The 27,647-nt window shown below is 39.1% G+C and overlaps 2 protein-coding genes across 2 annotated transcripts; one reads left to right on the forward strand and one right to left on the reverse strand.

Annotated features, from left to right (window-relative positions):
* Positions 1-294: 294 nt before the first annotated feature.
* Positions 295-17,029, reverse strand: LOC136750784 (uncharacterized). The gene is made up of 11 exons (XM_066705846.1): positions 16,461-17,029; positions 13,588-13,757; positions 8,273-8,453; positions 7,791-7,963; positions 7,465-7,680; positions 5,212-5,548; positions 4,954-5,087; positions 4,513-4,752; positions 1,925-2,086; positions 1,094-1,183; positions 295-910 (listed from the first exon to the last, which is right to left on the reverse strand). The coding sequence occupies exons 2-11, from the start codon at positions 13,591-13,593 to the stop codon at positions 731-733; spliced, it is 1,719 nt and encodes a 572-aa protein (XP_066561943.1). The 5' UTR covers positions 13,594-13,757; positions 16,461-17,029; the 3' UTR covers positions 295-730.
* Positions 8,818-26,528, forward strand: LOC136750780 (cytoplasmic tyrosine-protein kinase BMX). Its single transcript, XM_066705839.1, has 20 exons — positions 8,818-10,925; positions 12,626-12,730; positions 12,980-13,061; positions 15,383-15,502; positions 16,138-16,199; positions 17,022-17,203; positions 17,360-17,413; positions 18,032-18,076; positions 18,487-18,534; positions 19,101-19,166; positions 19,665-19,719; positions 19,897-19,976; positions 20,910-21,037; positions 21,378-21,443; positions 21,921-22,092; positions 23,268-23,484; positions 23,567-23,631; positions 24,125-24,243; positions 25,445-25,602; positions 26,395-26,528. The coding sequence occupies exons 1-20, from the start codon at positions 10,788-10,790 to the stop codon at positions 26,458-26,460; spliced, it is 2,028 nt and encodes a 675-aa protein (XP_066561936.1). The 5' UTR covers positions 8,818-10,787; the 3' UTR covers positions 26,461-26,528.
* Positions 26,529-27,647: the final 1,119 nt, after the last annotated feature.

A 27,647-nucleotide genomic window follows, 5' to 3' on the forward strand; every position in this document is an offset into this window, starting at 1 on the left:
AGTTTCCACTTAGATTTCAATGTTATTTATTTAATATCCACAGGCGACTGTAAATTATCTTTGGATGAACTTCCTCATTCGTGCAGTAGCGCCCTCCTGACGTCATACAAGCTATTCCTTAGCTAAGCATGAGACAGCAGTTTTGTGCCTAGTGACTTAAAACATACACAAACAACGCCTTGAAAATCCCGTGGTTCAGTTCCTGCCTTGACACAAACAATTCTATTTGTACATTCATGTGTTAAAATCACCTTAAAACATTTATGCATAGTCCAAGACCAGTCATTGGTGTTATCCATCACAGTTTTAAAGTGCTGTGTATGGATTAAAGTGTACCTTGAAGTAAAATATTTGACAATCTTTCTTCTAAACATATCTTTCTTCATGCCTGACTCAATACATTCCTAATCTACCAATTTCCCTTAATGAAAATACCTAACTAACTAACTAAAATACCTCCAAAAACTGGAATATGGATTTTAAATATGAATATGAAGACATTGAGGCAGAGGAGTTATCGTTAGAAAACACACAAGGATGTCTGTAACTAACAATCTTATAGATACAAACACATTGCACAACAAAGCAAAGTGTAAGAAAAACACGTACACAACCTGCAAAGGGATGCTGCGTTAAGAGTTGTTTTTCTTATACATGACAATTCAAATTAAAGCTCACGAGTTTCTTATCAGAAGGGGATATTCACTGTGGCTGCAGGAGAGTCTGGAAATCACAACCACATCAGCCCATGCATCTGCTGTATGTACTCCTGCGTCCGTGACTTCCCAGCAGCCTGTCCGTCGGGGGCTGCCTGTCCTCCCCCCACTTCACTGTGTTTATTGAGGATGTCTCTCGCAATGCGTGCACTGGCCGCCTGACCTCCAGCCAGGTTGACAGAATGAGGCCCAATCTGAAGTAGCAATACATTGATTTCATGAGAAATAATGAGAAATGAAGAAATGATCAAACTAAACATAAACACACACACACACACACACACACACACAGCATATACATATAAGCATATATACAGTTGGCGCTGTTGTGTAAGGTCTCATCTGTTAATAAATACATGTACTGGAAGAAGCAGGACCTGAAGTGCTGCATATTGCCCCATCAGGTAGAGAGCGCAGCCAGGAGACCACTGCAGATTCTCAGAGACTGAAGGCCAGCCATCAAGCACCTGAGGAAAACACAACCAGGAAATATTGCACTTATTTGGAGATGTACCCAGGGATCATGACTTTGCATACTAGATATGTCTAAACCTTGTCCCTATTTAATAATAACTACCAATCCACAGACCAAAAATGTCAAATACAATCCAGGGCGGGGCTTTCCATTGTGTAGGTGCAAAGAAGGTGCCTCCTTTTACCTGGAAGTTAGTATCAAGTGACATTTCAGGAATATGATACTGGTGATTGAGGTTTGATACTATTCTGTTGGGTTTGTCTCGCCCCATATATGTGGAATATATATATTTCAGAATGTGTTTTAAAGATGTATGACTTCAGTCCTTGAGAAAAGGATTCCTACAGATTTTATTAGCCACTTTAAGACCTCGTGTTTTTAATGAATGTGGGTAAAAAAGTTTCCATGCCCCATTATATTTAATTATTTAAACCTATTAAATCCTTAATGAGCGAGTTTTGGCTCTGGTTGTTCAGGTGGCCATGTTTCTAATTATTCAAAATATTACAGGCCTTGAATCGACAAGCATTTTGAGAAGCATGACGATTACCATGTAATGTTTATCAATAAAGCAGTTTTATTATATTCTCTTGGCAGTGTTAAACAGGCATGCCGTTTTAAATTGAATACAATAAACAAAAACTTCTCTAAGCTAAATATAATATATATATTTTTGTTGATCAATAGATCACACCCCATTTGGGCCTTGCTGCATTAAATGCTGGCAGTTTACCTGAATGGGGAACTCTCTCATGACTTCGCTGAGTAAAGGATCTTGATTCACATCGAGTTTGCAGCCGGTGGCTAGCCAGATTCGGTCCCCAGACCACCTCTCACTTGTGTTCACAGACACGTCCCATGCCTGATTCCGGTAAGACCACTTTGCTTCGGAAACCTAAACATTGAAGAAAACAGGATTGGTGTTTCCAACATAAAGGTGTTGGGGGGGTGATTTTAAAGGGATACTGTATCAGTGACTGCTGAAAACACTAAACAAGAGGTGTCTAGAAAGACACAAAAAAAAAAACACCACAAGTTCAGGTGTTCATATCTAGAAGCTCCTGCCTCTTTGTGTGTGCTCCTGTTTGAGAAACTGGATGGTCACTGATAATAATCAGTAGAATAAATAAACAAAACTTCGCCTGATATGGGCAATATTCTCCAGAGGGAATCTCTGCCCATCTCTGCCATTGGCAATCTAGCAAATGGAAGCTGGAGTTTTATGGAAGACGCCACATGAACACCATCTTTACTATTTGCTACCTCCCTTCACTCATTAGTACAGAGTCTGTGCCAGCAGTGGGCTCATATGACACAGACTGGGGGGGGGGTTGACAGTCAAAAACTGTGAGAGCGGGTGGGAGAACCGTGAGAGAGGGGGACCGCATTTTACAAGAAACAGACAGTAATTTACGTTACGATATATTCATGTTTCGACCCCCCCACCCTTTTATTTTTGCCTCTTACGGGGGGGTCCAAGTCTTAATTAAGGGGGGTTCAACCCCGCCAATCCCCCCTGTAATTCGAACCCTGACCTTTCTATCAGAACCAGCATTAATTTTTTCAGCAATTTGAGCTACAGTATCTCGTCTGTTGGATCGGACCACACGGGCCAGCCTTCGCTCCCCACGTGCATCAATGAGCCTTGGCCGCCCATGACCCTGTCGCCGGTTCACCACTTTTCCTTCCTTGGACACTTTTGATAGGTACTGACCACTGCAGACCGGGAACACCCCACAAGAGCTGCAGTTTTGGAGACGCTCTGACCCAGTCGTCTAGCCATCACAATTTGGCCCTTGTCAAAGTCGCTCAGATCCTTACGCTGCCCATTTTTCCTGCTTCTAACACATCAACTTTGAGGACAAAATGTTCACTTGCTGCCTAATATATCCCACCCACTGACAGGTGCCATGATAACGAGATTATCAGTGTTATTCACTTCACCTGTCAGTGCTCATAATGTTATGGCTGATCGGTGTATGGCAGGTACATTAGGTTTACATCAATTATATGATTGGTTGGAACAAGGACCATAAGCTGTAAGGATATTAACAATAAATTACTTGAGATCAACCTTTTTAAAAAAAAACGTAATTGTTTCTGTACCATTACATACAAAATGACTGTGTTGAACCAAATTGAAAAGTAATAACAGAGTTCTTGACACCAATGTTTAAACCAGCTGCTTTGGAGACTATGAGGTCAAATTTCTTTATTTATGTAAGTTTTAAGTCTAAACATCAATATTTATGCTATAGGTTATAGCTATCAAAGAATTACAGCACCTTGGTTGTGTTGTTGGAATGCACTTTGGATTTGATAAGAAATGTCAGAATCTTCCCAGTGGTTCAGAAAACCGAAGTTGACTATGTAAACATCTGGTTCTATTTAGAAAAAAATACTGGACTTGCTCCTGAAACTGACAGAAAACCACAAATGGAACTGAAAATATATAAATAAATGTAGATTATTCCTAATAATGTAATATCCCTAATTGAATAGGGAGTTAAAGGTCATTTGTTAACTCATTCCAAGTCACATTTTGTGAGAAATTAATCATTTAGATACTGATCATTATACTCAAATCAAGAGTGTGTGAAAGTTCCTGATTCGTTAAAGGCTTCCCTCCAAATTAAAAAAAGAAAAGATAAAGAAAACATTGCTCCAATCTCACTTTGATGTGAAATCTGTACAAAACCTTGAAATAAACAAATGAGTTGGCAATAGTACACTGGGAAGGATGATATTAAACAATACATCAGTTTAATTTGGTGAAAATCCTTGTCCTGTCATGCTGACCTGATTCGAAAGTGCGGGGGCTGTAGATAAGTAGATATAAGATCAACTCCCCCACTGCACACACACACACACACACACACACACACAATCTGCTTGCACTTCCCCCTTTGTACGAGTTGTTAGTATCATCTTGATTTCCCTGTTGTTTCAAGTCCTTGTTATATAAGCTGAGGGTGTCCAGTATTTCTCTTTGTAGCTACTTCCCTGTAGATTGTGATTTCCAAAGCCAATTTGTCCAGCAAGAAAGATGCTCTAAATGAAAGGGATCATTATAGGAGAGAGGACAGTGATATGTAAGCTTTTCCTCAGGTCTTTTCAGCATGCAAAATTACTGGCGCACGATCACAACCTTCCACTAAAGTAAGTTGAGACGTATAAAAGACAGATACGAGTATTTGATATTCTGTTACCTCATTTGTAACAGCTTTGCATGGCCAGTTTTTTCAGTTTTAGAGGTCCTCAGTCTTTTTCAGTTGTACAATCTGACAGTAGGGATCAAAGCAGTTGTATGTGTATGCATACCTGGCAGTAGGTTTTCACCGTTAAGTGTCTGCTGCCGATGTAGGGTTGCAGCTGCGCGTAGGCCTCCGGAGTGACCGCACCCCCCTTTCTGGCTTGGTGAATCATTGCCAGACGCTTGTGCAGACTCCTCTCGTTATAAAACTGGCGGAGATAGGCGAGTCCGTCCAATTTGATGCCGTGTTCAATGTGGGAGTAGCGTCCGATTAGAGTCTCAACATCACCCACATCAAATTGCTTCAGCTGCAAGATATTCAGAGGAAGAAAAGGCAGTTTTCATCAGTTGTACCAGGGAGACTTTCTGAAATACACCTTCATTAATTTTGTATCTGTTTTTTCCAATAAGCAGCGTTTTTGATTATACATCCAGATGTGCCGATAACTGGATATTTACTCTCTTCAGCAACTGGGAAATGGTCAGATATTTCTTTGCTTGGTGAACACCTGTAAATGTTTCCGCATGACCCAGGTCACGTGACTGGCTCCCTGCTGCAGAGCCATGGAAATAATGTGGGCACTGGTCAGGCCTCCTCCAATCACCATCAGCCTCTCTCCTCTCCGACACACTGACGGTGGTACTGGAACTGAAAGAAACAACCACAAGGGACTTAAACTGGTCCAGTGGTATAGAACATGTCACTCTCCCATCTCTTCCTAACCAGATGATTGCATCATGGTTTAATCAATTTTTAAAAAACCAACCTCTGCTCTTTATTCCCGGTTCCTCTCCTTCCCGTTGCTGTGTGGGATGCTGACCGTGCAGGAGGTTCACGGTGTGCTGCAGGCTGTCCTCTGGGTAGCTCTCACTGATTGCACTGACCCAGGCGGGAATGTTGGCCATCTGAGCCCGCGTGGGACCCGTTGCCAGGACCACCTGCTTCGTCTCGATCACCTCTCCACTCTGCAGCACCACTCTGAAGTACTGCGCCCTCTTGCCTTCGCTGTCTGCTGGCAACGGTGGGGACTGGGCCTCTACGACTGGCATAATTCTCTCCACTGTGCCTTTGATTAAGACACTTTCCAGGTGGTATCTGTAAACCTGGCCGAGACAAAAAACAAACAAACAGCAGAGGCCAGTTACATGTAATCATTACAAACAAACAGACAGTTACTAAACAAATACACCCATGTGGGTGTGTGTTTGCATTATATTTACATTTAGGTGTAGATTTTTCTTTTCAACCTTGTCTTTTTCAATAGCAGGAGACTATTTTTCCCAGTTTGTTCGCTCTTTTGAACCACCAGGATGAAGCTCATTATCTAAAGGTGATTAAATTGTTGTAATGCGGTCATTTATCAGCATTTTTTCCATCTACCAATGTTATTATTATTATTTTGTATTATTATTAACCTTTATTTAACTAGGGAAAACCCATTGAAAACTACGTATTTTTTTCAAGGCTGCCCTGTTACAAGGGAAGTCATAAGATTAATTTATTGATATTACCAATAAATGTTTCCTTAATATTTTGTATATTAACACATTTGACAAGTGCAACAAGTTCATTTTTCATTATATGTTTAATCAGGGATCAGAACTGTCTGCAGAAAGAGGTCCGGAGTGAATGGATATTACAACATAAATGTGAAGTGCATACAAGGAAGTGATGTTATGCGACATGGAAGGAAGGAAGGAAGACACTGTAATTTTTTTAGTTCTGAAGTGATATTTAGGAAACTGAAATTCCTTTTGGTATGATCTATGAGGATAACGTTTGCTTTTAATATTATTTTGAAGAAGGAAAATGTAACACAGTCTGGCCGTTTATTCAGGCAGGTGTTTTTGTGTGGGAGTGCTTCTTTGAATTATTTAAAAGTTAATAAATGTAATAATATAATTATTGTAATGGTACTTATCTTTATACGCTTCACACTAAAACAGACAATTAAACATGACAGAATCATAGATAAAATTGCTTTTACTAAGTTAACTTTTTGTTATTTGTATTTATCTCTTCTAAACCAGACTGCGGCGTGTTTAGACGGCCAAGTCTTGAATCAGAGATCACACCTCTTCCAGTGACTCTAAAACTGATCCACCCAATTCAGCTGTTCCAGTATAAAATAAACAGTTATAATCTTCATTTGGCAATGAATTGTATTTTCATAAATGATGAAGCTCAGGTGCCTTAAAAAAATGTAGGGCACAAAAGGCCTTGTGTATCTTTAAATATGTCTACTCAAGTACTATTGCTCTGCACAGAATATATAGGCACATAATCAATGGTTAAGTTGTTAACAGGTCATAGGTCAAGGTTTGGGTATGTCTGTATGAATCCCATATCCGACCACTGCAAACATCACAAGGTCCGTCAGGCAGGGACAGATGTTCGAGCTGGGAATGCCCACACAGATAGATTGTATTTTTGATTTCTTGTCCAAACAAAGGAAGTGCCAGGAATGGAATGTGCATCAGAAACTAACAAACTATTGTAAAAACAAAACTCCCTTTATCTAGAAGTATGGTAATGTTTGGGGGGCAAATATGGGAATGCGTGGATGTTAACTATTTACCTGTAGGCCTTGGAGGTGAATACATTTTGAATTCAGTAACCTGCTTAAGTGGTGAAAGATTAGTGGGTTGGTTGTTTCAACAGAATTTAGGACATAATTTCATAACAACCACAACGTGTTTGTGTAAAGTTATCAAAACATGCACAGACCAGACATGTTTCAACAGTACATTCTAGAAACTAAATCAGAGCATGATGTTATTTAATTGAACATTTCTTTCATCGATGGCACAACCAGGCATCTTTTTGTGGCATACATTTGTTTGCTTGTTTTTTACAGCAACAGATGTTAACTAATCCATACCAGTGAGTGCAGTTCATTTGAGCATTTGTTCCGCATATTAGGTATTGTTAGTACACGAACTGATGCAACAGTCTGCAGCAGCTGGCAATACTGCAGTCGGAGTTAGTGCACCCATCCTGCCCAGCGAGACTGTCAAACCTGCTCCCTGAAGAAGTCCACACTGAGTTTAGTCCCTGGCAAGCTGAAATACAAGCTTTTCCTTAACGTGCTATTGGACGTAAGTTTCTTCTTGTCCTTCTTGCCCAGACGGTTGTCATTGAAGAAGGCGTTTTCATCTTGAATGTAAGTTTGTTCCTTCAGGGTGTGTAGTTCGTTCGTTCGCTCGTGCTTTAAAACAAATTCCTGCAGGGCTTTCTGTGAATGAAAGATATTTAGCATTAGATACAATCACACAATTAATACACCACACACAAATCTAAATGAAGGTGGCATAGATGGTCTATATTTAAGCATTTAATAAACACCTTGTTAAGTGGATCTGTGTGCACCAGGGTATGTGAGCGGAGATGAGGTATATTCAGAGCTGCAAACTGTTTCTCCCACAGGGTTGTCCATTGTCCATAGGTGTCAACCACTTTCAACTGCAACTGAGGGCATGGGGGAAGGTCCAAGGTTTCTAACAGCTCATCTGTGTGACCTAAAGTATTTTTTAAAATTAGTTTGTTTAAAAAAAAAACACACACACATAGCACTACAGGCCAAGAGTTTAATCTCTGGAAATGTTATGGTTACTACAGTTTCCAGAGAAGTGAACATTTATATTTATGGTTTTGGTTAGGGTTCAGGTAAGACTAGGATTGGGGTTTGTCTTAGAAGTAGGGTTTGTATCAGGTAAAAAAGTAAGTTTTAAAAAAGGCTACAATGAGGTTGAATGTTAGGTTTATGTGTTAAGTCTGTGTCAGGTTAGGATTAAAGTTAAAGTAAGTTAATTTTGAAAAATGCCCACCAGGTGATGGTCTTCCTCTGAGTTTAGATTTCCCTTTCTTACACCAGCTCTTACTGAACACAACTCCTTCCAGAACCCCAGAGCTGGGCTGCGGTATTCGGCAACCTGGATTGGTTAACAGCGAGGCCAGGGTCAAAGCATGAGGGCCCCCCCCTATTATCAGCACATCCAGCATCGCAGACTGGGGAAGAAACACAGCGAGAAAATACCGATGCTTGTAAGAACCATCTGAAAATGAGAAAGGAAGGCTGACATTCTGCTAAGCAAATGTGCAGTTTCAATTCTGTTAAATAAAAAATACGTTTGTTCCCTAAGAGGCATGAGGTAAAGTTACATTCACCAAACATTAGTTGGTAAGAAAACATAAGCAGACATCTACAGCGTCGTTCGTGTGAGAGAGCATGACAGGGAGGTAGCTGATGAGTTTCAAAATCAATACTCTTACACTGATGTATGTATGTTCTAAAATTGTTCTTATTATATTTGGGAGATATTTGAATTTGAACCTCCAGTTTTAGTTTGTGTTTGTTTGTTTGTTTCTTTCTCTGCATATAAAACCATTTGTATGTAAATATCTGTCAGGCTGCTTGTTGTTGTGCGTGCGATGAAAAAGAGTTTTGAGCGCTCAACTCAGGACATGACAACAGGAAAAATGCAAATGCTGTAATCTATTAATATCTGTAAAATTCAAGTCGCTGCCAGGAGTCTGACAACTGATGTCACCACTCAATCACAGATTAACACCATCCAGCTGTAAACCATTTCAAATGCGCCAGCTTTATAGATTGTTGTACGGATTCAAAATGGAACGGCAGCTGTGATGTTTCCATTTGTTTATGTGTCGCTCATGCAAACCCAAATGAGCACTATACCTGAGAGGTGAAAGGTTAAGATTTGAAACACAGAGGAAGACACCACGGAGAAATGGGAGAAGAAGAGAGGAAGAATACAAAAGCAATCAGTATATCCATAGCAGAAAACTGCTCAAACTGTAGCCGACAATAATCTGAGATAGGATTCTGGTAACCCAAGCTGTTCAAAGTGTTTCTATAAATAGACTGACCATTGGCTGCTGGAGGTGCCTGGTCCAGACTATTAATAGATTTGGCACAGACCACCACCAACTCTCGCCCCTATCATTAATCAGAAATCAAAAATTAATACACTTCTCAGATTTTCTGTCATACAAGGAGAAATAACGTATGATAAATAATGTTGACCTGTCTGACAGTAAACACATATATTCACCCCCAGAGAGATTTCCCCCCCTATCGGCAGATGCATCATCTTGAGGCAGGAAATCCTAATAAACACAGTTCAGATACTGTACTTCACAGAAAATGTAATTATGTTGCGGCAGAAGGCAAATCTATATACACTGCCGTTCACAAAGGTGTCTGTGAGGTCTGGAGCACAGCTGTAGGTCTCATGCAAATGTTTCCTTGACTAACTCTGAGTTGAGCACAAAGTGCCATTGTTAAAAGTCAGTTTATAATTAATCCAAACAAAGAACTAAAAGCAGTACATATTTGAACTAGCAACACTATCAACAACAGCCCAGTCAGTTATATTCTGAATACCTGCGAATACAGAAAATAGAAAAACAGCTATTTGCAATTCCAGGTAAGTTCTTTTTTTTTCATTACAGGAGATTAGTGTACAGGAAATATACAGGAAAATAATGTTATGCAACGTTATGCTGTGTATAGATTGGTTATTTTCCTCAAAAGAAAGCAAAGGTTTATCAGATCACATATTCTATGTATATTTCTACAGCTTTCCAATGTAGTTGATAATTTAATTATTATCGATTATCTAGCTTTTTGATGTGGAGAGTTAATAAACATAATAAAGGTTGTAGTATTTTGTGATGTATTTCCTACTTAATTCTGTGTATGGCATACATGTTCAATAAGTCACATGTTATGTTTCAATGACTGAATTATGCATAAAAATACATTTGTTTTCTACACTTAAAAAAGTAAATCCTAGTTCAATTTTAAATCAAGCAGCTGAATTTAACCTCAAGAAAATTGAGAAGTATGAGTACTTTTTCTATTTTCTATTTTTGTATTAAGCCCAAACAAGCAATGATGCAACCCTGGGAGGGTTTACCTTGAAATAAAAGAGAGATCAGATATGAAACTGAAACTGTAACATTTGGAACTTAGTAAATTCTCCAAAAAATTGTTTTACGAGTCATTTAAATAGTTTTAAAACCTTTCCCTATCTAAAAGTCACAGGCTGAAAAGATAGATTATTTACCAACAGTTAATATAGAACATTATTTCCTCAACATAATGTATGGAATCAGGTATATACATGTATTCCAAACATAACTAATTTTTGTATTTAAATATGTGGTTCTTTTTTTGATCCCTTGAGACTGTTGTCTTTGGCTTTGCGAGTATCACTTCTTGTTCATGTTTTGTGTCGCATAATTTCCTTTAAAGGCTCACCAGCTTTATCTGAATACTGAATACACATTTCATTTTCACTTGCACCAGAAACAAAGATGGATTCTGGCCTCATTAAGGAAGAGGTCCTCCTTAAAATGTCACAGCAAAAGAAAAAAATATCACCAAAAAACTACAAGGAAAGACTCTTCGAATTGACCACAACGACACTTTCATATTATGAGCATGACAAGGGGGTAAGTTATTATCCTATTTCTAGTTCTCTAATGGGTAGTAGGAGTAGGAGGCCTACTGTCTGCTTTACTTTGTGTAAATTATAATCACTATTACATTTACAGATTTACTTAGATTTTCATGGTGTGAATTTTAGTTGTGGATTGATTCTAGATTTGCTTACATTTCTCTCAGCATGGATTTAGTCTGCTTCTTATTGTTGTAAACTGTATAAACAGCAAAACATCGACACAGATGTTGCCCCAAGTTTATATTATTTTATGTTGAAACTCATGACTCCAAAATAAATAGAATCAACTGGAGAAAAAAAAAAGGTTTTAAGGAAAAACAGGTACTTTAAAAAAGATCATGTATATAGGTATTTTATGTACAGTACAACTCAAAAGAGAGTTTAAAAACAAATTGTCTAACAAACATTACCCACAGGCTGCTGTGTGCTGTCACTCAGGCAGACCCCCCCCCCACCGCCCCCTGCCTGCTTTAATCAGTACAGCACACAGAGACTCTTTTTGCCATTCACTTGGGACTCCTGTTTGGCTCGTGACTTCCGCTACTGACAGATTTGTGCCCGATGCAGAAATAATGTACTTCATCGACACCCCTGTCTCGCCGGGACACGTTTGGCCCAGCCGTGGAGACCATGCTGAGCCAGGGAACAAGCTCAGCAGCTGGCTCAAGTGCACCTATGCCTGCACTCTTTAGCCCCGCTCAGACTCCGGTGACTCGCCCTTGGGTGTGCCCACCTCCATCTTGGTCTCCTAGTGATCTGCGCATCGGCTTGACACTTCCCACCCCCCTGCCTCGGGCAGCTCCGCCCCTGGTTAGGCAAGGCCAAACACACACAAACAAAACAACACAAAACGCACAGCTGCCCGGCACCACAGGACCACCCCAGCCCTGAAGGCTTCCAACAGTCTCTGACCCACCGGTTCACCCCTGAGCAGCTCTCAATTTGATAAACATACACCCTGGACATTCGTGAAGGACGGTCTGCAGCACTTGGTGGTTCATACAGAAGTTTCAACCCTTCCTAAGAAGCGCGCCGTCCCCAGAGTGCCCCCTCCATTGATGCACAAGGGGTACTACTCCTCCTACTTCTGGAGTCATGAGCTCTTCGCCATGTGAGACCACATGCATTGCCCACTATGGTTCTCTATCTCAGAGCGCTGCGGGATGCTGGGGAGCGATGTGCTGGCCCACTGGTGACCACGTGGTCTCCTCTACTCGTTTCCCCCCCATTTCCTCTTCCCCGAGCTGGGCTTCGATACACACCATCACTCTTTACTATAGACTGGATGTGACCGGTCTGTAATGTACCGTGGAGCTTGTGGTCTTCACAGAATTACTGTCAATCCCTGGAAGTAAACCAACGGTGCCAGAGGGACAGGAGAACATCACAGCAGCATAACATACAACATGAAGAGAATAGCTGAGAACTGCAAGAACAGATGTGCAAAGGTTTTATACAAGATAAATGTACTGAGAAATATTTAACAGACAATCCTTGCTTTTGAAATATTACAAAATATTGAAATATGTATGTCCTCCTCATTTTCATCCAGATGGACCTGTGTGTCAAAATGTGTTATTCTACAACCACATGATATTTTGACCTCAGGTGCTGTAATTATTTCTCTGGAAGTTAACCTTTAATGTCTTATGTCCCATATACTGGATATAATGTGTATTTTTGCTCCCCTAGAAAAAAGGAAGCAAAAAAGGGTCCATCTTTGTTGAGAGAATATCCTGTATTGACACGGTCAATCTGGAGGAACAGACTCCAGTCCAGAGACAGCACCCATTTCAGGTACAGTGGGGGCTGAATCGGAAGTGGGGCTGCAAAGATTTCGACCATGTGACTTTGTGTCTAAAAAATAAATATAAACTAAAAAAAATAAAAATTGCACAGCATGATTTGAGTGGTAAAAAGCCATGTTTGTTTCCACCTCTCCACTTGACTTTCTGCACACAAATCCAAATACTTCAGCCAGTTACTTCTATAATTTAAGTTTTCCATAATTTCTAGCTAACTCTGACATGTTCCTGTTCACTGCAGATTGTGTATGACGAGGGGATTCTGTATGTATTCGCCAAAGATGAAAATAGTAGAAGAAGTTGGTTGGAGGCATTATACCAAGGTAACAAATTACAAACTTATTTATGCTCAAAGTATCGATCGTAACATTACCGTTGCATCATCAGATTTCTGAAACTGAAACAAAATATTATAATAATTTTCCATATGTTGTGTAACGTACTTGGTAGATATATATATATATATATATATCAATTAGGCTTTATCTGTTATGTAGAAAACTTGGTGCTCTTCGGTCCAGATAAGTACATTTTATATGTCAAAAGCATAATCTTTAGTATTGATGTCTAAATGAATACAAAGTGTGGACACCTCTCTCTTCATGCATGTTAAGATATACAGTTTTACCAATGGGAAGGCACACAATATTTTAGTGGTTTCGACTTGAAAGACGATCACACAACACCAGGTCGGCCACCAAAGGAATGAGAAAAGAACAATTTTGTCTCAGATTGTCAGCCCAAGACATCGAGTGCGTTGCTACCACATGAATATTATAAGACAACTGGTTACCGGACCTGGACAGAGGAGCTGAAAGAAGTGTGGTGTTGAGGAGCATCATATCTTACCAACATTAGACTGAGGCACAGACCCCTGATGTGTCAGTTGTGCTTCGGCAGCTGTGTTGTGTAGCTCCCCACACCTTCAACATGACCATAGACATGTCTGGCATTGACTGCAGGATGACTGGCATGAACTTTAACAGCAACATCAGCAGCAGCCACTGAATCATTAATACCTAGAACAAAAATCATAAATAATTTACCACAAAGTTTATACATTATGGAAAGAAACTAAACACAATGCAATATAGTTGTGAAGTGACACATACAGTACTGTGCAAAAGGTTTAGGCAGGTGTGAAAAAATGCTGTAAAGTAAGAATGCTTTCAAAAATAGACATGTTAGTAGATTATATTTATCAGTTAACTAAATGCAAAGTGAGTGAACAGAAGAAAAATCTACATCAAATCTATATTTGGTGTGACCACCCTTTGCCTTCAAAACAGCATCAATTCTTCTAGGTTCACATACACACAGGTTTTGAAGGAACTCGGCAGGTAGGTTGGCCCAAACATCTTGGAGAACTAACCACAGTTCTTCTGTGGATTTAGGCAGCCTCAGTTGCTTCTCTCTCTTCATGTAATCCCAGACAGACTCGATGATGGTGAGATCAGGGCTCTGTGGGGGCCATACCATCACTTCCAGGACTCCTTGTTCTTCTTCACACTGAAGATAGTTCTTAATGACTGTCGCTGTATGTTTGGGGTCGTTGTTATGCTGCAGAATGAATTAGGGGCCAATCAGATGCCTCCCTGATGGTATAGCATGATGGATAAGTATCCACCTGTACTTCTCAGCATCGAGGAGACCATTAATTCTGACCAAATCCCCAACTCCATTTGCAGAAATGCAGCCCCAAACTTGCAAGGAACCTCCACCATGCTTCACTGTTGCCTGCAGACACTCATTCGTCTACCGCAAATATTTCAAATTTTGACTCATCAGTCCAGAGCACCTGCTGCCATTTTTCTGCACCCCAGTTCCTGTGTTTTCGTGCATAGTTGAGTAACTTGGCCTTGTTGCCACGTAGAAGATATGGCTTTTTGTCCGCAAGTCTTCCATGTGTCTTGTCGCTGTGCTCAGTCTTGCCATGGTGCATGACTTTTGACAGTAAAGTGTCTTCAGCAGCCTAACCTTGTTAGCTGAGTTTGGCTGTTTCAGTTAATGATTGTGTATCAACCTACATATTGAATTGATTATCTATGTTATAATTGTTTAATCATACACCTGAATTTGTGCAAGTGTACCTAGAAGAATTGATGCTGTTTTGAAGGCAAAGGGTGGTCACACCAAATATGGATTTGATTTAGATTTGTCTTCTGTTCTCTCACTTTGCATTTAGTTAATTGATAAATATAATCTATTATATCTATTATAACATGTCTATTTTTGAAAGCATTCTTACCTTACAACATTTTTTCACACCTGCCTAAAACTTTTGCACAGTACTGTACATCTTCAAGGAATCTGATTAAAGACTCCCTATAGGCAGATTTGTACAAACCATGTCACGTTTGTCTTTCCTATCCTGGAATCTCAGCCTTGCAGGAATGCTTCCTGGATCTGACCTCGGGATGTTTTATGTCTTCATTAAGGAGAACAGGCATTCATTCATGTTCTGACTTAATTTACAAAACAGATTTTTTTTGTACTGTGAGTGATGTAGTCAACTCTCTAGAGAACGATACACGATTCAAACAGGATTAACACAATAAATAAGTACTTATTGAATGTGTATCAGACTGAGTGCAGAAATCACTAACCCTGTGTTGTCTGGAATAATCATGCTTATACTCCGCAGAAATCAAGAGTAATTCCAACCTGCTAAAGAAATACCACAGTGGCTTTTGGACGGATGGGAAATTTCTCTGCTGTAAACAGACTTCCAAACATGCACCAGGATGCACCATGTGGAAGTCATGTAATGTAGTCTTTTAAAAATACATAGTAATTTTATATTCTTTACACTTTGTGCATGGATTATTATTGTATTGCACATGTAACAGTATCTAAACATCTACTAATTATGGAATTATATTCATGTTATATTGATAATATAGCACATTTATACGGTACATCAATGACAGGTTAGAAATGGGAACTGTATATTCCTTACACACACCATATCCAATTTAGCCAAAAAGATAACTTGCTCTAATGTTGAAGAGTTGTCAATGAAAATAGCTCTTGTCAGTTCAGTAGAAAGTGAGTGGGTTTACTGGGTAGCTCATTCTGCCTCTCATGTGTGTGGGTGTGTGTGATGTATCATGCGTGTGTGTGTGTGTGTGTGTGATGTCTCATGTGTGGGTGTGTGTCAGGCCATGGCTGTTTTGTGGTCAAGGCGCCACTAGATGTCACTTAAGTGCTGGCTTAGGAATCAGTAGGTCTCTAATAATAATGGTAGAAAAGCATATGGACATTTGAGTTGTAAGTAGAATATACGTAGTATAGGCCTATAGGCAAATACAACATGCAAAAGATCAATTAAATCATCAAGTCATCAGGTTACAATATGCATCTCTCACTCAGCTGCTGTTTTCTGTGTCCATTGTGCAGCAGGACACCAGGAGATGGCCCCTCCTCTCTTCAACACCCTCCTTCCCCCCCTTCCAGTCAGGGTACCTGCATGTCTTATTTCCTTATGTGTACATTTCTGGTTTTCAAATGGGAATTCGAGTGCTCTTTAGTAACTGATCATGCTATAGTCGTAACATTATTTCTAAGTCGTCCTCCCAATAAAATACCATTTCCAATAAAATGCAAATGAAAACACGGGAAAAACATGTCAGTTTCCACACGTAAACGCACATTTTACGGGAATGCTATTGAGATAGTGGTATCCTTAAATCAGCTAATTTTAAAAAATAATGATAACTTACGTTTGTTTGGTAAAGCACCCACCACTCGGGTAAGACTCGTAAGATATTACTAAATTGGACGCGAGGCACAGGCCGCAGCTGCGCACTGTGAAAATTGAACACGTCATCACATGACCGCCATGGGTTCGGTGACGTCAGCGTTTCGCGTGTTCTCGCGCACCCATTCCGGGATTTTCCTGCAAAAACAGCGCGAGAGCTGAGCGAAGAGCTCATTTGCATATGAACGCACGCCTTCGTCAGGTAAACAGCAGCCCGTGCAATTAACTAAAAACATATAATTCATGAGAGAGAAAAATCAAGACACATTTACAATCCACCATAGAAATGGAGGTTAAAATCACTGAAACACATGAGCACATAATGGCATTGGAGAAGAGCCCTGGTCTAAGCAACAGCAACATCTGAAGCTATGACCACATGTGCTATTCATCCTATTTTCAGTTTACTCATTTTTTTAGCCGACTCAGTTCTATACAGTCACTGCCCTTGTTGGTCTAATCAATGTTGCCAATGCATTTTTGTCAAACAGTGTCCCTTTGCTGAAATGATCCCTCTTCACAGTGCAGGGAACGGTCTACTCTGCCCCCTATTCCAGAGAGTGGGAAAGACTCATTGAAAATAGTGGTGGCCCTGTACAGCTACACAAGTCAGATGGCCCGTGAGCTCAGCCTAGTAAAAGGGGAAAAGTACTATGTTCTAGAGGAAGACAGTGCAGAATGGTGGAAAGTGAGAGACACGTATGGGTAAGACTTCATTCCTTTTCTGTTCTGACCTGTTTTCACTGCACTCTTGCCTTAGGATTGTGTTTACTGCATTACATCACTCATTTGTCTGGTTCACAATGAATGGGATGTACATGAATAAAACATTTGTATTGTCTGTGCTGTGATTCGTTACAGGAAGGAAGGCTTTGCTCCCACTGCCTATATACGAGAGAAAAGCCTTAATCCCGTGTAAGTGGAAATGGTTGACTGTGTGTGTGTTGATGTGAGTGTATACATACATGCATAAATACATACAATCATACATACAAACATACATACACACACAAAAGCCTCCTCCTTGGACAGCAAAGGAGAAATAGGACACTAACCCCTCCTTAAGTCAATTCTATATCCACAAAGAGTTTTCCAACAAAGCAATGATCTTTAATTCACTATAAAAATCATGACAACTGCAGCTTACAACCATCCACCTATACATCTTGTTTTCCTGTGGGTCTCCACATGCGGAGGCTTTTGTGTGCTATACGTAGCCTCATGGATACACAACAGAACCAATTGTCCATAGCATTAGCTGTTCCATTTATTTTATTCAATTTCTATGTTCTGTTGTTGTTTTCCACACCTGTATGGTCTCTTGTGTTAGTCTTTCACAGAGTTGCTTTCAGAAAATCATCAAGTCATTTGTTTTTGCAGCCACCATCTTATGTATTTCCTTTTAAAATTATATATATATTTTCTTTACACACATATACAGAGAAAGAGTAATTGAGTCATTGATTCTGCAGTTATTTGAAAATACCATAAACACATTTTATCATTAAAAAACTTGTTTTAACATATACTCAGCAAGAAGAAAATCTCAATGGAGCGGTCCATCAGTACAGATTGCGAGTGAGTACAATGATTTTGTTCCTTCCAACACATTTTGTGCGGTATTATGTGACATTTTAGATTAAATGGTTGCACTCTTCTAATTACACGGCCAATGTACTTTTCTTTCTTGTAAAAAACAAATCTTCACATTATTTTATGGATATACGCTGTTCTGTGGTTTTTCTTTAGATGTAGATTATTTCTCATGCTGTAGATCTCTTTAAATTTCTCTGCCACATTTCTGATAATACTAGACAGCAATGATGTATCTGTTGTCATCCTGATAATTGCCATCACGTCTTATGATCATAAAGCGTCATTAAAGGCGTCATTTGAATCCAGTGGTGTTGTCTAGAGGTCAGACGCTCTCCAATTTCAGAATTTCTCAGCATCTTTGTTTGCTTTTTTATTTGTACGTCCCTGTACAGTTTCCGACCCTCTCCAGCCCTTGCCGAGTGCTCTTTCAGCATGGATGAGTAAGTCAATGCATTGTTAGTTGAAAACCCAACAGTGATAACATTAAGAATAACACATGCAATTATGCATTCGTTTTTTAGGTTTTTATTATTTATGCATATTAGTACTATTGTAATTGCTTACATACTACATTATACTACAGGCAGATGAGGTATATTTCACAAGTAAAATGGTACAATTGATATTTTTTAACGTTTAAATGACAGACACATTTTTAAGTAATTGCACTACTTTTATTTTCCTCCTCAGCTACTCTTGAGCGTGTTGTCAGTGAAGCTGTGCCAGTGTAGTGCAGGGATCTTCAGCCCTGCTGCGTGTTTCCGTTGCAGTCGACCCCTGAATGACTCAGTTCAAACAATTATTAGACAAGTTTGATCTAAATGTAATCCCAGGTTGAATCAATACTGCGGCCCACATATTCGCAGGTGTCCAATGGGCAGCTGAAAGATACCTCTGCCAAACATAAAACCACCATAAAAGTACATGTGTAGAATCTGCACTTGATTACATTTTGATTTAATCCAGGCCCTGTCTTTTACTAATGTTGTTGAACTCCTTCCTGCAGTGTGAACAGCAGAAATATCCCAGACAACCCCCCCACTTTAGAGTCTGATCATGTTGAAGACTATGAGTGAGTATTTAAAATGTATCTCCCTTCTTGCTAAATTCTAACCTTACAGTTAATTAAAGCTGAAGTTGGTTAAGTGTTAAATCTGACTGAATGAATACAGCAGATTTTCTATCACTCTGCTGTGACCATGATGCTTGCAAAGTACTGAATACGTTTTATTAAATCTGTTAACCCCAATATTATACGATTTTTCTTTGTTTTTTAAATAATTGTGTAATGTAAATATTTGAGAGCCTTCAACACAGTTAAGTAGCTGAACTGTAGCTGAACTGTGGCTGATTTGGGAAATATACTGAACTTCCTATCACTTCTTTTTGTGATGACTGTAAGATGCCCTGCGAATGTCTAAAAATCAGTAAATATTAAAACATTTAGTCTTTAAAGAATAAACATTAGAATTTATAATCACATTTTAGGGGAGTTGTTTTCTACTACATTTTTCAGTGAATGTATTGACCCTGAAAGATATTTAGCACAACATTATGATCATTCTTTTAGGTGGTATGCTGGAAATTTGCCAAGAGCAAAAGCAGAGCAGCTTTTACGAGAAAAGGTTTGTATGCCGAATGAAAAAGGTAGCTGTGTAACTGTTTTCACCCAAACAATTGGGAGAGATGAAGTAGGAAATGAAGTCGGTGTAGAAGTTTTACACACAAAGCACAGGTTAAAACCAGAGATATGTTTTTTGTTCTAATTTAGTAGTGACTTATTTTTTCCTTTTCACTCATAGAGGAAAGAAGGAGCCTTTATTGTGAGAGACTCGAGTTCAGAAGATACATACACAGTGTCTATTTTCACTCTTGCATTTGAGTGAGTATACAGTGATATGTTATGCTGTTGCTGATTGCTTTTGGATTTGAAGGTGGGAGATAAAATGACCTATTCCACAAAAAACAGCTCGATTTGTTTTTGTTTTTTAAAGAATGTTCTTTCCTTTACTTGTGGTGATAAAATCCTAATGGACACGCAATTGTCATAACCAGTTTTTATAACCGGACTGTTTATCTAGTTTTGAATGATAACTGATGCAATAAGAACACAAAATCAAAACACTGATGAATGTCAAGGTGACTTCCCTATGAAATTAACAGATTTAAGGGAGATTCCTTTCTTACAGAAATAATTGCAGGGCTGCTATGAATAGCGCAGTTCACGTGGCAGTGTGTATTCAGCACAAACAAAACAATGATTTTTATAAGGACGTGATCATGACAGAGACATACACCCTGCTCAGAGCATGCCTTTACAGGACAGTGCAATTAAATAGTACAGTGACACACATTACCTTGCAACCTATAGCTCTGTTTAGTCAGAATGCAGATTTGTTTGTTTTTTTAAGAAAATGTGTACTACTCAAAAAAGTAAAGCAATGTTAATACATTTCCAAAGAAGTCAGTTTGGAAATGTATTAACATTGCTTTACTTTTTTGAGTAGTAATAAACATGGCTTGAAAATATAGGTAATTGTTTTAACTTCCCCTTAAAATATGTGGTTTTGTGATTCTATTGAAGATTACATCCTGTTTAGTAGACTTGCTATCTTTGAATTACATTTAATGAGTAATTCATTTCTTTATCATTACATACAAGGTAATGTTTGTTTCTTGTTTGTTTTTTATTCTATTTTTGTTTGCTTATAAAACCAGTCATATGTAGTGGTGTTTACATAAAATACATTTAAATTGCGAGAATAAATGCTTCCATGTCTCTTTATTTCTCAATACCGTTTCATTTTCACTGCAGGGAAAAAAATGGGACAGTCCGCCATTACCTTATAAACGTTACCGCAGACAAGCAGTATTTCATTGCGGAAAATCACCTGTTTGACTCTGTTCCGAAACTAATTCAGTACCACCAGCACAATGCAGCAGGTACCTCCCATTTCCTCTGCTCTACCGGTTCACATTTCAGCCGGTCCAATATTATAACATTCCCTGAATAGGTCGGGCCCATGAGAGAAAGCGGGTCTTGTATTTAACATGTCGGTGAACCAGTAACAACGTCTGTGTTTACTATTGTTTAGTATTTAACAGGCCACACACTGCAAACCACCATATATAGAGGTCTGCAGGTTAAGCAGATTTTTGCCTCATTGTCTATAAAGTTCTTAGATTTTATTGATATTTTTTATATATAAAAGGTACTCTATACTGTATAATGATATTTGGGAGGAGAAAATAGAAAGATGTTTTGTGTTTTTTTTACCTTCAGGGATGGTGACTAGGCTACGTCATCCAGCTGTCATCAAAGACACCAAAGTACCTTCCTCAGCCAATGGTAATAACCGCTCGGTGGAGGTGTGAGAATGCAGAATTGCAGATAATTGCACGGCATGGAAGTAGCAAAGCCTTTTTAAAAGTCTCCCAGGCTTCAGAATCAAACACATTGATCAACACGCCATTCAAATTCCTTCAACTGCCAAAGGGATCAAATTTGGGAAATATTCTGGTTGTGGTGACTGCAGTTCACCCAAACACACACAAAACGTTACTTGTAAAGTTTTGTTAAAATTTAATTCTACGTATGTGTAGACAATATCGTAATAGTTTTCTAGTACAGGAAATCCAACACGTCTCCTTTTCCGATATGACTGTAGAGGTATAATGCTTCAATGATCCATTATTTGTAAAATCACAACAACAATATATAATTGAGCTGGGCATTTAAGTGTATCAAAACACCCTGAGAAACATCAGATTTTTTGTTGTATTTGAGGTGTGGTACATCACAAACATGTGCGTGTCTCTGTTCCAGGGAAATGGGAGCTGAAACGTAAAGACATTACCCTTCTTAAAGAGCTGGGGAGTGGGCAGTTCGGAGTGGTGCAGCTGGGCCTATGGAAGAAAAAATATGAGGTCGCAATCAAAATGATTAAAGAAGGATCCATGTCCGAGGATGAGTTTATAGAGGAGGCTCAGATAATGATGTAAGTTTTCAAACGCAATTTTTAATTGAGAATATGGAAGTGAAAACAGTTCCTGTTTTTCATGCTTCCTTCCATTTTCGTCAGAATTGCAGTAATGGTTTGACTTGTATTGTCCTCTAAAGCTTGGTATAATCGAGGATGACACACTCTTTCATTTTTTTCTGAAACACAACTTAATAAATAAAGACATTTGCATGATAAAATGTTTTTTCAGGACATAAATCGTTACAAAAAAGGCATGCAATACATTTTCTGATTCCGAATCCAGGGTAATTTTAATGGTACATTTGGTAGATTGATGTGACATTTTTAAAACACTTTTTTTACCAGTTTATGTGTATTATTTTAGCTTTCTACATCATCAGGGGAGGAAAGTAGATTTGTTTAACCAATGGGTAAAAAATACATTCATAGACACATACATATATAGATACATACATAAACAAACAAATAATATGTTTTTATGTAATAGGTTTTATGTTTTTTCGTGTGTTTTACTTCTGCTTTTAACTGCTCTTAACTTCTTTATCACATACTTCTGTAACAGGTGTTCCCAACTTCACTAATGTATTATAATTTACCACAGGTATACAAATCCTACACAATGAACTCCTTTCCTGTCTATGGTGATGCATATTCCCACATTTGAAAGTACAATTAGAATAAGGAAACTAAATTTTGACACAATGTACCTATAACAGCTACATGTCTCATTGATGGTTACTGTAACAGGCTTGGAGTGTGGGGTTTTTAGTCACAGATATATTTAGCCCACATTTTAATCTAGTCATAAGCTAGCCCTCATATTTAAAAAAAACAACATAATATTTAAAAATATTAATTAAAACTTCAGAGATCAGTTATCGATGCAATTTACAAGCAAACAAGTTGTTGTGCGTGTTAATGAGACCTAAAGTGATGGAATCCCAACACAAGCAAATTCCGGCATATATCCTGTTGGTCAGATCCCCGCAGATTGTTTACTAAATGTAGATACTCGAAGCCGAAGAGAGAAATCCAACAGTCAAAAATTACAGAACAAAGAAGAAGAGGAGAAATAATGGACAAACATTTTAAAATAGTTCTGAAATTAAGTGCTTATAATATGGCTCTTAAAACAGGCCATATTGTCTTTCTGAAACGGTAAGGAGTTTGTTTCTGTACTTCTTTGCCAGGAAATTGAGGCACCCAAAGCTAGTGACTCTCCATGGGGTGTGCACCGAATCTTACCCGCTGTACATTGTGACTGAGTACATGAGCAATGGCTGCCTGCTCAACTACCTGCAGTCGAATGGGAACAAACTACAGCGCATGCACCTGGTGGAGATGTGCTTCGACATCTGTGACGCCATGACCTACCTGGAGGACCAGCAGTTCATACACAGAGACTTAGTAAGCTAGCAATCAATTGTATATCCTTCTTGCTTTCTGTGTTTTACAGCATTCTCAGGAAACTATATTCCTTCCTCAACAGGCTGCGAGAAACTGCTTGGTGGAAACGGATCTGACAGTTAAAGTTTCAGATTTTGGAATGGCCAGGTAACTAAAGTGTTCTTTGAAGAAGTTTTTTGTGTTGTTGTTTTAATTGTTGATTTTTTTTGCATACAACACAGTATAGGCAAACCAAGGAAGCAGATAAGGCCTGGGGGAAATGTATCCTGAGAAGCTTATTATCCTAGGGAGTACAGAGGACACTGTACAGGCATTGTATTCATTCAGAGGCAGATCAAGTAGGAAAACTTTTCTTCGGCTCTGGAGAAAGAGTTTAGGAAAGGGACACAGCCAACAGAAAAGGCGCATAGCAAGCAGCAAGGCCTGAGGTGGCCTATTTATAAACAGCACGTCCTTTCCAGAGATGGATTGTGGGAAATAGGGAGCACCTACAAATAGGGAGGTCACATACAATGAACAATTGATATGGTTTCTGGGTTTGTTTAAGAAGCTAATGTGGATCCCATGTTGCTGCAGTCCTGTAATATGAAAGTAATGTCCATTTTGATCCTGGATTAACAATGTATATTGTGTTTTAAAGGTATGTCTTGGACGACCAGTACACAAGTTCAGCCGGCACTAAGTTTCCAGTGAAGTGGTCCGCGCCCGAGGTCCTGAACTACTCTCGTTTCAGCAGTAAATCGGATGTATGGGCTTTTGGTATGTTCAGTGTTTTGTTATTATGATGTGTATGATGCATTGTAGTTTGACTGAATATAAATATACAATATGTATTAGAGCTGTGGTTCTCAAAGGTGGGGTCCCCGCCAGTTCTCCAGGTGGTCCGCGGGTTGATGCAAATGCAGGCCAATCTAGAAATAGTGACAGTGTTCATAACTTTTGCTTTTGGACATTAATTAATTTTGAGATGTATCTCATACTCATGAGATTTAATTAAAAAATGAAGTGCATTAGAGGATAAACTTAACAACTACACAGCATACAAATATTACATTACCTTAATAATTTTTCTGCAATGATTAACGTTAGACTGAGCATGAAGTTCTATGTCTATCTATCTCTCTATCTATCTCTTGTGGCCCTGTGATAACGTGGGGATGGCCACAGTGCTGGGCTGGGGTCTAGTAAAACGGTCTGATAAAGGCAGGGTTACGGTAAAAGGGAAGGCGGGTTTACTCACTGGCACACAAAAATCATAAACAAACACCTGCCTCCTTTTTGAGTCTTCCTCCACATTTAAACAGATCCCTTGATAAACAGATAACAGACACCCAACACACACAAATCCGTTACCAATTCCTGCTCCACAAACAAACTTCCTTTACTTTTGTTCCTGCTCACCCCCTGCTCCACTGACCACACATTGTCAGTACTGAGTTTCAATCCTGAGAAAAGGAAAATAAAAGTAAATCTGAGAACACTGGTACCTTAATTTGAATTGATTAATTTAATATATTTTCACTTTATATCACTTTGCACCTTTTATGTTGACTTGTTCCTGTCCGGTCCCCATGCAGTGCAAAGCTATTCAATCAACCAACTGGATAATTTAATCACATTTTTGAAAGATTAAAAGCCCCTGAGTCCACAGTGAGGAGCGGCCACTCTGAGCCACATAGGGGAGGCTTGAAAAAGACATGCGAAAGTGCACTGAGTAGAGGAAATGAAAAATAATAAAAATATCAAATGAAAACACTTTAAATCCTTACTGAAAGTGCTGCACGTGGATTCAGGGCTTCCAGATTGCAGGACTGGAAAGAAAAGCTGTTGGCTGTTTCAGTCACAGGGGTAACAGGCGACCTCATATTGTGGTGTGAAAATGTGAAAGTCTGGTCCAGTGAATCCAATCCACTGTGGGTCACACCTCCCTCCTCACCGCTCTGTTCTGTTTCGTGACCAGGAGTCCTGATGTGGGAGGTCTTCACTTTGGGAAAGCAGCCATATGAACTCTATGACAACACTCAGGTGGCTCAGAAGATCATGGAGGGATACAGGTTGTACAGACCCCAGCTGGCCTGTGATGACTTCTACCAGTTAATCAAAAGATGCTGGCATGAGGCAAGTGCATTTGGTGATTGAAATACGTGTAATGTCTCCCTCAGAGTGATTTTCAAATCACCTAGCTGAAGTCGATAAGAGCATTTCGGATTATGGTATTGTGTCAGTAGCTGAGAACCGATCTTCTCTAAGATAACATATTTTTCAGTGCAGTTCAACTGAAATGGTTTAAATGATTGTTGTGGATTAGATACAGACACAAATAAAAACATTTAGCAAAAGCACATGTTATAGACTTTAGTATGACTTTTGCATGGCGGAAGATTCTTTAGTTCAAAGTATCAAAGTAGATTTTGATTTGAAGACATCAGTAAGTCATGCACAATTCAGATTTCAAGAACGGTCCCAGTAGTTCTAAAATCACAGTTTGAATGTGTCTTTGTGTCTTGTTAGAGTGTATAAGTAAGATACTACATAAAACCACTCTTCCAGTTCGAGTCCATCATATAAGCAACTTTTAGAAGCATAGCATTTAAAACTAACCAAATGGCGGATGTCAAACTTCAGCATGTAAGCTCTCTATCGAGTTAATCTGAATGTGGTGTGTCATAACATCATGGAAAGCTGAACAAATACGGATCAGCAGATTTCTCCAAGGCAAGTATCCGGATTAAGTATCCGGAGAACTTGGGTGTTGAAGTTTGACATCTGCAATTATTTGGTGAGTGTATCTGACTTATACACTGTAACAACACATAAAAATGCATAAAACAGTGATTTTATAACTTGTAGGACCTTTCCTTTAAGATGTTTATGATAATACATTTTCTGACAAATATTATTTTCTTGCAGAAACCTGAAGACAGACCTCCTTTTCATCAGTTGCTTGAAAGTATTCAATACTTTCGAGAGGAATAACGACACTGTGGGAATTTGGAGCCAATGCCCTGTGTTTTGTAGAATAATAAATGAAACAAGTTGTGGCAAATATAATCCAAACTGAAGGGATTTCTACAATCCCGGGTGTAAATGTATGACTGTGAAGGGCTCTTTAAGAACATTAGCATATGTAAGTGAGGTTGAGCTCACAAAACCCACGGTGTGTAGCAGAACGAGATGGGAGCTGACTTCCTGCTCCGGGTGATTGGGTCATTGTGTATTGGGCTGTTGCGGGAAAGAGACATGGCTGTACTGTTACTGCTAACTAAAAGTGCTCCACGCTTAAGGCGGAAAGAGACATTGCATTGCATTACATGGAAAGGTAGTGCCTTTCCCAACTGCCATTTTATCTAAAGACAACTTGGCTTTTGTGTTGGTATTGGGACTAGACTTATAAGTGCAACTGAATTGGTGATTGATCTTAAAGACAAGAGTTACGTCTTTAAAAGCCAGAAGCATCCATTTCAACCTGGTAAAGTCCATCTGGATGCACTACCAATCAAACAAAAACCTTAGGTTACATTCAACAAAGCAACAGGTTGTTAAGGACTTAATTCAAGATGTGCTTGTAGATGGAGTTATTTCTTCTTTTCTGTTACCTTGGAGTTCCTCTGCGGTTTTGATTTTGAAGAAAGATGGTATGTTCAGGTTCTGTATAGACTATCGAAAACGTAAAGCACAGACTGTTAGTGATTCATATCCGTTGCCTGCAGTGTCTGAAATTTGGAGTCTCTATCTGGATCCACTTTTTTTACTACTCTGGATCTAAGAAGTGGTTACTGGCAAGTGGAGATGGCAGGAGCGAGTCCAGAAGAAACTGCCTTTGCGACACCTGAAGGACTCTATCATTTTAATGTTATGCCATTTGGTTTAATAAATGCTCCGGCAACCTTACAAAGAGTATTAGGAGTTAATGTTAGGAAGACATAAGAGATGTCTGCCACCTAGAACTGGTCAACTGCTTATCAATGTGCTTTTGAGAGTTTAAAACAGAGTCTGGTGTCTTCTCCAGTTTTGGGACATCCATACTTGTCCTATCCCTTTGTCGGATATACTGATGCCAGTGGTTATGGCTTAGGAGTGGTTTTATTTAAAATGTTACCTGGTGGTACGGAGGAAGTGTTGGCTTATACCAGTCGCTCTCTAATTGCACCTGAACAAAACAA

Source organism: Amia ocellicauda, chromosome 6 (genome assembly GCF_036373705.1).
Source record: "Amia ocellicauda isolate fAmiCal2 chromosome 6, fAmiCal2.hap1, whole genome shotgun sequence".
Classification (NCBI taxonomy): Eukaryota; Metazoa; Chordata; class Actinopteri; order Amiiformes; family Amiidae; genus Amia; species Amia ocellicauda.

What these genes read in the sequence shown, in the direction of transcription:
- LOC136750780 (XM_066705839.1), top strand. Translation starts at nt 10,788, where the DNA reads ATGGATTCTGGCCTCATTAAGGAAGAGGTCCTCCTTAAAATGTCACAG. An exon ending in ATTTTCACTCTTGCATTTGA is followed by an intron (nt 19,977 to 20,909) that starts GTGAGTATACAG and finishes TTTTCACTGCAG; the next exon opens with GGAAAAAAATGGGACAGTCC. An exon ending in AGTACCTTCCTCAGCCAATG is followed by an intron (nt 21,444 to 21,920) that starts GTAATAACCGCT and finishes TCTCTGTTCCAG; the next exon opens with GGAAATGGGAGCTGAAACGT.
- LOC136750784 (XM_066705846.1), bottom strand. An exon ending in CAGAGGAAGACCATCACCTG is followed by an intron (nt 7,964 to 8,272) that starts GTGGGCATTTTT and finishes AAAATACTTTAG; the next exon opens with GTCACACAGATGAGCTGTTA. An exon ending in ACCGGGAATAAAGAGCAGAG is followed by an intron (nt 5,088 to 5,211) that starts GTTGGTTTTTTA and finishes TTTCAGTTCCAG; the next exon opens with TACCACCGTCAGTGTGTCGG.